This window comes from Poeciliopsis prolifica, unplaced genomic scaffold, assembly GCF_027474105.1.
Source record: "Poeciliopsis prolifica strain line A6 unplaced genomic scaffold, Auburn_PproV2 SCAFFOLD052, whole genome shotgun sequence".
Taxonomy (NCBI): domain Eukaryota; kingdom Metazoa; phylum Chordata; class Actinopteri; order Cyprinodontiformes; family Poeciliidae; genus Poeciliopsis; species Poeciliopsis prolifica.
Window position 1 is genome coordinate 1,091,379 of NW_026562427.1, and position 12,187 is coordinate 1,103,565.

General features: G+C 39.4%; 1 protein-coding gene across 1 annotated transcript in view; it reads right to left on the reverse strand.

The window, feature by feature from the left end:
• Positions 1–1,887: 1,887 nt before the first annotated feature.
• The window catches only part of calcr (calcitonin receptor), a 61,821-nt gene continuing 51,521 nt past the window's right edge, over positions 1,888–12,187 (reverse strand). Inside the window, exons 21-22 of the mRNA XM_055058922.1 lie at positions 11,580–11,621; positions 1,888–5,819 (exon numbers count right to left, since the gene is read on the reverse strand). Coding sequence (XP_054914897.1) covers positions 5,598–5,819; positions 11,580–11,621 — 264 coding nt within the window. The 3' untranslated portion in view covers positions 1,888–5,597. The remainder of the gene's footprint in view (positions 5,820–11,579; positions 11,622–12,187) is intronic.

Here is a 12,187-nt window from a genome sequence, read left to right on the forward strand (position 1 = left end):
AAGATCAAAAATTGGACACATATTTCTGATCTGTGTATCAGAAGAAACAGGCACATTAAGGCACATTAGTACACAAAGCACGGCTTTTGCTCTCCAGTTGCCAGAAAGCTTTTACTGACACATTTGTTTTCTCGTTGTGTATTTTTCCCTTTCAAACAAACGAAAAAATAAAAAAGTGGTTACATTTCAGTGACCTTTGGTTTCTGGGGGCTCCAGGCATGACTGTTCGTGGACCGTGACCGTGAGCTTGGTTCATTTTCACAGCAGAGGTGAGAGAAGATAAAACTTTCTAGGAAAAAAAACTCCTTTATTGTGCTGTGAAAGGGCACGACCAGCGTCTCCATATAATTCCACCATCCTATACGATGCTCCCACTTTAGAACTTCGGTTTTACATTTTTGTTTTTACACACCAGTATTTGATCGTTTGTTGACTTTTAGGTGAATTTGATCATCCGAAGGTACAGCGATGCTCTGCAATTATTAGCGTTTGACCACAACGCTGAAAACGTTCACATATTTCGACATGAAACGCTGTCCTCCTTCACTCTGCTGGCTTAAAGGCGCACACACTGTCACCTTCACAGGCAATTTCTGAGCTCTCAAGGCGAGGAGCGATTTGGGTTTGGTCCAGTGTGCTGTGACATTGGTGCTGTCAGGAGGCCTTCTGAAATGCCACATCGTCAGCTTCTCAGCCCAAGATGGAAACTTCTCGACGCAATTTAGAGCTTCCTCTTCCAGCTGCATTATTTTTTTTAGGCATTCAGTCTTCTTGATGAAATGGGTGCTGATGCTGATGAGGGAACTGTATTCACCGCGGCGAGGACAGCGCGTCTTCTTCTCATCGCCGTCCCGGATTCGGCAGAGCCTGAAATGATCAACTATAGAGCAGGTGGTTGCATAAAAGCTAAAAAATATTCCAAGGAACTTTCACTTTGTAAAATAATGGCTCCCTCCCCCCATCAAATAGTGAGCATACCTCCATCTCATCTCCAGGACGATCTGCATCTGTCGATTTTGTCCTGTTATACACAGTTTGATGCTGGTGTGATTCCAGCAGAACCTTTTGAATAAAAACCAAGGCTGTAAATCACTGCCAAGCTCGTGGGATTATAAAGCAGGACACCACATGGTGTAGGGCTGCCTTTGTTTTCCCCGCTCACTCATTATGCAAAATCTGTCAGCCCTGAAATATTGACAAGAATGGCGTTGGCTGGGAACAGGCAGTGAAGCAATCAGAGCATGTTGTAGGAGAGCTGGAACAAAGTTTGTGCTTTATTTAATGATGAGATCAAGAGGAAATTAGCAAACCTTTTAATGAGGGATTAAGGAAGTGCTACATGTTTTATTTTTAACTAATTTTCCACCGATACGGAACTAATGGAATATTCTGACCTGTCGATACCAATTTCAGCAGATTGGGTTTTAATTAGAATCATAATTATGGTGAATGAGCTTTTCACACTTTCAGATGATCAAATATTAAAGGTTTTCTAAGCAAATAAAAATAAAAAAAACAAGTTTCAAACAATTTTCATTAAGGGAAACCTCTCCAAACCAAAGTGAGTCCTTTGTAAAGATGTCATCAAACATTAACCTAAACAAAGTAAGTTTAAATGAGTCATGAAGAAAGACATCTAGATAAAGAATTGAGTTAGACGTGGTAATGCGTCATCTACTGCGAATTGTCGGTGGAGGCTCGGAAGGAGGAGTCAGAGTTTGAGGGTCCGGTTTCAGCAAATTGACAAAATATCCAGTGGCCAATTAAATCCCATTTTACATCTGGCATAAAACTAACACGAACCTTTTCAGAAAAACATCAACACAGTCGGACGTGGTGGTGCTAGTGGCTGGAGCTGAACATGGATGAAAGACCATAACCATACAGTGAAGAGGAGGATGAGTTTAATAATAAAATAGAACATGTACATTTTTTGTAAAACCATTCTGTCAATGATTGTCACTTTTCTTTTTCTGTTTGCACAGGGCTGATAAAAGAAAACAAACTCATAGACATACGGTGCTAACATTTTTTTTTTGATGATTTCCAAAGAAGCCTGACTTTCTTTGACTCATTTTATGTGGTCTTGCGTAATAGCCCTCTGGGAGTTTTGAAGATTGTTTTAATTTAAATTATTTTTTTTTTTTTGTCAATTTTTAGTGACCATGTAAATCACTCTCTTCATCATTTTCTACAGCACATGTTGACCCATCCAAAGAAGTTGACCCATGATCAGGAACTTCTGATCATGAAGCAAAATAAAATCCTTTGGCAGCTTTGTGGTCTGACAGTGTTCTGTTGCAATTGTCCATGCTTGTCAACCCTTGCCATTGACATACAATGAATGGTTCTCAAGAGAGAACCGATGGGGTTTTATTACACAGCAGTGATGCTTGAAAGGTACTAAATTGAGAACAGCGCTTTGTTGTGAAGGGATGGCCAATGACCAAATATATCTGGTACAAGATGTTATGCTGAATATTAAGGAGATGTTTTCTGACAAGTGGCGCACGTTGTTCTGTCCTTTAGAAGGGGAAAAGTCTCTTACGTAGCACTTTGCATTGATCCTGCCGAGTTACTCTCTGTGTCTTCTAAGGTTTAATGAGTTCATTTCTATTAATGAGGGGTCACATTGCTGCCGTGATTTGTGTTTTTCAAACAGCTAGAGGCGGTCTAAAGAAGAGTTTGTCAAGGTGTCAAAGTGAATAGCTGCTGAAAGAGGTGTATGACCTGCCTTTTAAAGGTGGAGACCATGGAGACGCCGCGAGGCAGTGAAACTAATAATAAACAGTCGAAAAGACAACTGAGTGCACCATAAGTTCCTTATGGGGGTTTCATTGTAAGTCAACCACCCTGAGACTGAACAATAAGAGAAAACCTAAATTTACCCTTTGAGCATCAAAACCACTTTGCTGAGTTATTGCTGGTGAATAACTCAGCAAAGGTCTTGCGGGACATCAGGAAGGTGAATGTCTCTGGAGACAGAAATTGAAGGCGCGAGAGAAGGACAAAGAAGAACCATCTTGAAAGGTTAAGCATGTATCACATGCAGACTGTTTGGCTGGTACTGATGATCCCTACCAATAGGGACATAAGGCTGGATTGAGGAATAGTTTGAGGTGCTGCTCATGCCAGATCTAACAACAGGCACATAGCAGAAAAGCAATAGGAACCGGCGTCAACCATATCATTAAGACCCAAGCTGCAGGAAAGACCTACTGACATTTCCTGCAGAGGCAGTTCAGCACTTAATGTGAGGTGAAAGACGGAAACAGGCAAAACATGCATCGAATTGAATAATTCAGTGGTTGAAGAGGTCCTTAGAAACATATTTGCCGAGTTTGACGGTTTGAGGCACGGTCAGGGTGGAAGAAGAATGAGGGTGAAGATTCCAGCTCCAGACTGGCAGACGGATGATAGGAACCCAAAGTAAAGACAGTGGCAGTGAAGAGTAAAGATCAAAGTTTAAAGTATGAAAATCTTTAAAACATCACTTGAAAACCTTTTACTTTTCAAATTTAGCTGTAGGTTACCTTTGGGAGCAATTCTACACATTGGATACAGACATTTTTTTGAAAACACAGTGTGTATTTTTTAAAAAGAATATAAAGAGGTGCAGCAGCTTTATCGGCTATTTCTAGAAAATAATTGATTCGAACCTGAAGCGCTCAAGCAGATGATGCTAATACAAAGCAGCAAGTTTCTATTTGAGAGCAAGGAAGAATTTATGATTACAAAAGCAGCTAAAAATGTTGTCTGTTGACTGTATTACTGATAAACATAAATCATTTTCTCTGCCTGCGTTTAAATGTTTTCAAATGTGTCTGTAGCTTTGATCTTTAAGCGCTACTTTAAAGATTATAACTTTATGAGAATGACATCATTTTAACAAAAGTTTCCAGTCAGAGGTACGTAGAGGTCATGATTTCATTTTGGGTTTTTAATGACACAACAGAACCACTTTACTCACTGCGATCAAGTTTGACCATGGGTAACTTCCACTGGGACATTTAAGCAAATATTTGTGTGTGTGTGTGTGTGTGTGTGTGTGTGTGTGTGTGTGTGTGTGTGTGTGTGTGTGTGTGTGTGTGTGTGTGTGTGTGTGTGTGTGTGTGTGTGTGTGCATTTGTTTGAGCCTTCTGGTGTGATTCTGGCCCTCTGTGGGTGACAACAAATCTCCAATAAATCCAGACTTGTGCATGCAGTTCCTATTTTCAGAAGCCATTGCTGCTGAATCATTTCATCCTGATACAAAAATGACTCAACTAAATCACCAAAAGCCTAAAATTAAAAAAAAGCATTAATGTTCACAATGATTAAAACAATTAACCAAAACTGTTTAAATGAGTAGAGCAGAGAAAACAGGGAAAGAGTAAGTCAATAAATTATGTTTGTGCCCTCGTGTAAAAGTCGTGACTTCAGTTGTTTCTCCTCAGTGTGACACTAAGATTTGCGCCCACATTTCATCTTTTTTTTGTCACCCCTGGTCGGTCACACAGAAGGTTATGAAATGAATCCCTACAGGTACGCACAGAGGCCAGAGAAATGCACTGCTGCGACGGCCGAGGACGAACCGCAGAGAGGTTCAAGAAGGAGCGATATTAACATTTTTATCAGGACTGCGGGCAAAGCTGATGCCGCATTCCAGTTAACTCAGAAAATTGGACTGATAAACCCTTTATATCGTTCTCTTTTTTTGAATTTTTTTTTAAAATTTTTGTCTACATTTCACCTCTCAGCCCTGTGATATTCAGCGTCGGCACGAAAACAGCAACTTCGAAACAACAAAGCCGTCAGGAATGCAGCATCACGGGACACGGGTAGCACAGAGCTAGGAATGAACAAGTAAAACGCAAACAGAAATTGAAGCATAAAGTCATTTCAAAACACGGAAACACCTTTTGTTAAAGGAAACAAATTGAACATACATATATGTACATAATAATTCCAGAACTGTAAGCATAAAATGGTGTCTAGAAATGTTGCCTCTTCCATGTCCTATTAACTTAATGTGTGTGAGGCGTGTTTCACCTCTGCTTCTGTCTTCATAGCTGTGATGAACAAACAGTACCCTTTGGTTTAGGTGAGGCTAGGCATGATGTGGTCCTCAGCTTGATAGGAATAATAATAATCATAGAGATGGTTTTCATCACTCCAATGTTGTTTGTCAAAGTCTTAGAACTGCTACCCACTTAAGTGTCACATTTAGTACTGTCACCAAGAACAGAAAGCACCACAGCTGCAGTAATTTGTTTTCCTCTCTGTCTCTGTGAGCCGACCCACACACAGAATAGCAGCTTTAGAAAGTCGGCAGACATCGTGAACAGCTCTCCTCTCGTGCTGCAAGTTCTCGACATCAAAGTTCTCAAAAAGAATTAAAAAAACCCAAAAAGGAGCCGCAGCAGCAACATAAGAGTAAAGTGTAAATAAAATGCTTCAGTCTCGTAGCTAATCCTCTCTCCTGGTGAGCGCTGGGACCCGTATATTGACCCCGTGCCAGACAAATTAGCCTTAGAGATTTATTCGCTGAGATTTATTCATTTTCTCTCTTCTGACCCGGGTGTGTGTCTGCCGTTACGCTCCGATGAAAGCGTAGCCTAAGCGAACGTGTCTCCCGATTTCAGCGCCACCAGCTCCGAGTCCTTTGTGTGGCAGCCGTTCAGGTGCTCGGCGTTGCACTCGTGGTGGTACATGAAGGCCGGCACCTCGGTGATGGAGGTGGCCGTGTAGGACGTAGAGCGCATTGAGCAGTGGTCCTTCCGTCGCTGACCCCACTGGGTTTTGTACTGCATCCATTGCCTCTTCAGAGCTGCCTGCACCTGAAGTACACAAAAAAAGACACACAAAAAATAATAAATAAAAAAATGCACAGGTCTTATTAAAATAATAATAATAAAAAAGACTAAAAAGAAAACATTTACCCCAAATTCAACATCTTTCATTTCATTCCTCCTGTCTGCTCTGCTAATGACTCCACCAGACATTTAGATTTACATCATGTGGTTTCAGCGTGGGGTTAGAGGGCAGACACCACATAACCAACATTATGTGAGAATATTAATCAAACTGACACTGATCGCAACTGATGCAGAGCCTTGCAAACATATGCGGACAACGTCTTCACACTTTTGTCACGTTACAGCCACAGACTTTGATGTATTTTGTTGGGGTTTTATGAGACTAACAGATTGTGTGATTCTCAAGGGGAAGGGAACGAATAAATGTTTTTTTCTGATATTTTTCTAGCTAGTAGGAATCTAAAAAAAGCACAGTGTGCATTTGTGTTCAACTACCCCGAGTCAAAGCTTCAAAAGAGAAACATCTTTAGCTGCATTTTAAGCTGTAATTCTATTGAATATGTTTCTACTCTTTCTGGCATCTACACACTGAATGTTATCATAAGAATTCACAGAATAGTTGATGTTCACCAGATTGGATGCATAGTTTCTGGTAATAGTAATTTTCTGGACTTTACATAGATTCTCATTTGGATATATAACAGGGATTTGACTGAGCCATTTTAATTCATAATTATGCTAAGCTGTGAACTATTTCTTTGTAGCTTTGGATGGACCTTTAGGGTGTCTGTCCTGTTGAAAGGACTTGTGACTTGGATTTGCTCAACAGTAGGAGTGCAATCTGTAATCCAGGCATTTTTACCATTAGTGACATAACAAATTTGCTCCTTTAACAAATACAATCTAGAAGGTATGAGTAAAAGAGCGCCCAGATTTTTGCCTAACATTTTTTAGTTTGATAAAATAACAGGGTGCAGATCTTTCCACTTCGACATGTTTTGCAGCCATTTCAGTGTCAGAGAGGAACTTGAGAAATTAGTTCATTAACGGAGACTTACTGTGAGCATCTGACGCAGAAAACACTTTAATAAGCAAATGAATCAAATCTATTTTGTGACATCTCAAAATCCATTACTTCCCTGAGGACTTACTGGAAGTAATCCGTGAAAACCTCTCTCTTTCGTCAGTCACGCTGTTATATAAAGAAACGTAATTATCTTGCAAATACAAAATTCAGCAGGGATGGTAACTGACAAGAGTCACAGGCTTTGCCTCATAGATGGGCTGACAAAGCCAGGGAAGGATTCTTGTGGATCCATCATGATGAACAGAACATATGTAGTTTGTTGGAAAATTGCTGCAGCTGTTAAAATACTTCAGGAGGCAACAAGTTATTTAAACCTAATTAATGCACTGAGCAGCTTCTGACGCATTACCAGAATTATTACGGACTCAACTTTTTTCACCTACTAATTGCTCTGTCTCAGCATCTCATTCACAAAGCCAACAGCACGAATGGCAAGCCCACGCAAACTCAGCCATCGATCACTTCAGGTGTTAACAGCGTCTACTGTTTTGCAGGAGGTTTAAGTTGCCTTTCGTCACAAATTAAATATGAACGTCTGTAGAGGATACAGAAATGGTGTCTTACTTCCAGGTCAAAGGGTCTCTGCAAAACTGCAATAATATCACTGTGTAAGTGAGGAAAGTTAAGAATGTCATTTCTGAGTCATAAAACATATTGCCAAAATTGGAAAAAAAAAACATTTTTCCCTACATTCCTTATTTTCACTTAGTGGTGTTTGCTGCCCAATCATTCCCTCTTATAGAGAACAGGAAATTGGGTCAGACTGTACACAGTTTGTTTGAGGTGAGGATTCAGGACTCAGTTTGGGCTGAAACTAATCTGAGCCTTGGAGAGCACCAACGAGACCCCAGAGGATTTAAACAGATGACAAAACTAGGTCTCTTGACCTAAACAGATTTTTGCAAAGTGACAGAGGCAGAGCGGATGAAGTGACCGTTAACCTTAAAATGAAAGAAATTTTCAGGCTGCATCCATGATTCACAGTCCGATGATCCTCAGCATTTCCAGTATCACAGATTTTAGCCTCTAGACACGCATGGTAGAAACTTTGCTTTTAAATTGAAATTCTAGATAAAATGAATCAGCGATTCATTTTATAAACACTTATGTAACAGCCAAGGCACTCTGACTTCAACATGAACAGAGTTGACCCGCTGTTTCAGGTGCACTGTGCTTACTGTAGTTCTCCTTTTAAACAGTAGATGTCTCTGCAGAGAAAACCTGCCTGCCTTCAACAAGTGTTAGCAAACAAAAAAAAGCATCAGGAGAAGGTAAATACTTTATATAAAGTTTAGCAATCCAGGTGATACTTTTAGGTATTTCAAGTATATATATAACATTTTGCTGTGAATATTCACTCTTTCATTAGAGCCAACCTTGCACGCTTTTGTTGAAGTCTTCTTTTAGACCGCTGTTTGCTACTTGCTGACAGGGTCGGTGCTGCAGTAATGAGAGGCAGTGTGTCGGGGCACCAGTGAGAAAGTGAGACGAACACTACACCTCTGAGTCCGTAGCAGAGATGATTGCACAGACGAGTTGGTGAGAAGGTGTGAAGTGAGAGGCAGCAAGGGCAGAATGATGAAAGTTAATATAATGTAGATGATTGCATCATGATTTTATTTGAATCAAGGCAAATCAAAGGCGGTGCTCATCTTTGAAGCCTTATCACAAAATCATTTAGTGGAAATGTTATCTGTGCAGAGATGTCATGCATGCTCATGTCATGTTTTGTGAGGACACGTTCACACTAATTGGACTCCATCCTGGAGTGCGATCAAACCAGAAGCTCAGTGTAAACCAGTTTGTTCAGAGCAGCACACTAATACTGGTGTGAGTCCTGTGGGTAGTACATTACCGCATAGCGATGTAATGATATTAATGAAGCTGCTAATTGTCGTAATGAGACAAAAGAGCAGCCGAGGCTTAAAACTCCCATGTAGGACATCTTGGTTGATGACACAAACACAACTTGGAAGCTGTTTGTCTTGCTGCCCTCGTGTCACAATGGAGCCATTGATGGAACAAGGCAGGTCTGTGCAGTCTGGCCTTGAAATAAAACAAAAAAAAGTGAATTGAGCCCAGCCCCAGAAACCCTTGTCCTGATTAAGGGAGCATGAATTGGTTATTATGTGGGTGAAGAAAAACAAGCCTCGCTCGTTCCCCTGTGACAGGTTGTGTGCTTGGCCCTTAAACATATGCACCACACATTGTTTTTATTCAAAGAATCGTTTACATAGTTCCAGATGATTCTCCTGGATGCTCGTGTAGGAGTTAAAAGCTGACCTGTTTTTGCAAAATAAAGGCAGAAACCCAAACTCCACAGTAGGGGGATTTTTGTCATTTGTGCCAACATCTGCTTGTTGTGTGTTTGACTGTTTTGGCCTTTTCTTTTTATGAACTCAGGCCTGGTGTTTGAGTTAATAAAACAAAATGTCATCGTCTAACTAAGGGACGGATTGTCAGCAGGACAGGTTTTTATACACAGAAATGGCAGACGTCAGCTTACATTACTTTGCTAAGCTATTCCTTCCCCATGAACTTTTTCATATTTTGTCATCTTACAAAATTCACAGCGTCGTTGTGAAACAGAACAAAAAAAGGAACATTTTGTTTAACTAACTGAAATCAGGACATTTATCGAGCTTTCCTTTATGCTTACAATATGCCAATATTTATATTTGACAAATTAGAATGTAAAAGTTTGTCTATTTTAGTATCTTAATTCATTACATGACAGCATGGATTACATTAGTTACACACAGAGTCTGTTAATTATGATGGTTTTTCACATGCAGCTAATGGAAAAAGCTTTTTCAATACAGAAATGTGGATTTAATGCAAAAGTATGTCCAACACCTGCAATAATAATTATTTATTTCAAAAGTGCTTCTGTATGAAACAGATAGGAAAATGAAACATCCCTCTTTTTTCTCCTACATCACACTTAAATACTGCTGTGTTTTGTGAAAACCCAATTAAAATCATTGAAGTTACTGACTATATCATTTTCAGAGGTGCAAATTCTTTAGCGAGCTGCTGTACATCAACATCTTACTGAGAGGCAAGTTTTCAAATTACACCGTTTTGCTCCGCCAGAATCTTACACAGATGGCTGAGTTTAACTGTCTGCTCTTTGTACGCAGTTTAAGCTGCAATGCACCAGAACAAGGTGATAAAAAACCTTCAATTCAAGCTTCTTGAAGACGTGGAGCTTAAAAGCGTCTTTCACTCATTGAAGCCGGAGAGCCAAGAAGTCTCGTCAAGCTCATTAACCTCGTAAGCAAATGTTCGTAAGAGATCTAAATCATTGGTTGGGGGAAGTGTTTGAATCCTGCTAAGGCTGTTTGTCTCTGAGCTGCCGACAGATTTGGAAAGGCTGACCTGGGAATGTGAAAGGAAAGTCAATTTCCAGATAAACTCGGCATCCCAAACAGTCATTAAATACGCAGTCTGACTCGTCACTTGATGTGACCTTTACGCAATAACCGCCTTCACATTGCGTTTCTAAGGGACAAGCACCAAAATGAATTTAAAATCTGACACAAACAAAACTTTGTCCTTGTATTTAGCGTCCCTGTTTGGCATTTTGACATGCTGTCAGGAGCAGATATATATGGAAGAGATTGAACATACAAATACAATCCAAACTTGGCTTAGCTGGTGACGCCAGATGTCCCACAATAATGCCTCAAGCAGTGAGCAGCTTTGTGGCTGAGCAGGTCTCAGGACAACAGGTGGATGCTGACCTTTACAAAAGGGCAATTGCCCCATTCAGGATAGCAAAGTCATGTCAAACATGGAACCAGATGACAAGAATTATAAAGGAACTGCTTAAAATGAGGTTGATTGATAACTAATTTATCTTATAACCATATTGATAAACCTAGACTTGAAAGTCTTTTATTTTTTTTTACAGCTTGAAGATCTTTGTTAAAGAGCCATGGACAACTCACCCAAAGAAAGGTGAGTTTTCTCCAGCACGAAGAGAAAACCCCTCCCTCACTGTTTCAGTGCCCTATTGTGACACCTGACTTTTGTTCATGTGAAAGATAATTGGGTGTTTGGAAATTGTTAGTGTGAAAACTGAAGGAACATTGTCCACTATTTCTCCAATGGTAATGTGTGTGTGTGTGTGTGCATGTGTGTGTTTTTTTAAGTAAAGTTGAGATGCCTGTTAAGCCTGTTGAATTTAATTATAAATTAATTCTTGGAAGACTATGCTAATATGTAATCACAGACTTTTGTCTGAATGTCTTGTACTAACTAAAGTATTTTCATAGATCATTGTGATACATATATGTAAATACTAGCCCATGTTCTTCCACTCTCAAAATAACATTAAAACAATGTGACAACATTATAATATGATAAATGCAGTTGATTTATGGCATTTACAATCCTGTCTCTTTTTTGTTACTCATTAAAATCTTTTTCCTTTACAATTTTATTTATACATTGTTTCATCTCCCCCGCAATTGTAAATATAGCTTGTATATTTTTGTTTTTCATTCCTGTGCATGGAGACTTTCCTTTAGTATCCAAATCTGCCTTTCTATCTCTGGTTGGGGTTCTTTTCCTGAACTTTCCCTGACATCCATTTCTATTTTTAGATGAAAATCATGGGGGAAAAAGCACCGGAATTTACATACAAGCCTTTTTAGTATAGTTTGCATAAAATTAGGAGTGTTCCTTACCTCTCCATTGAAGAAGCAGAATATTGTTGCCACCAGCAAACCCTTAAAAAAAAAAAAAAAAAAAAAACATTAATTTCCATCCATCCATGATCAATAAGATTTGGTTAGCATGTTCAGGATATAAATTAGATCCAATTTTTATCCAGAAATGTAGTTTAAATTCAATTCATCCATATAAGGAGATTCAAAGATGTGAAATACGCGTCGAGAAGCTAAAAACACATAATGGACAAAACCCCCAGGAATTTATATAAATTCTTTAAGAGCCTCAAACTTGTTTGACACACATGTGTATGTAAACATCTGACCCCAACAGGAGTAACACAAGTACGAGCTGAAAAGTGAGCCAAAACCTTTTCTATTCAAAATGTCAAGAGGGAGAGTTTTACTAATGAATACTGAGGTTTGGGTTCCATTTTTAAAAAGGTGTTATTTTAATATTACGAGCAAACTGCACTGCTTTGAATATGTTTCCCTCATCACTACCATAATGTTTACATGACCTGCCTGAAATGGCATCCATTCACAATGCACTACAGCAGCACTATAATAATTTGTAATAGTCTGCTCCTTTAACTCTGGGTTGATGGACCCAGAGTTAAAGTTAG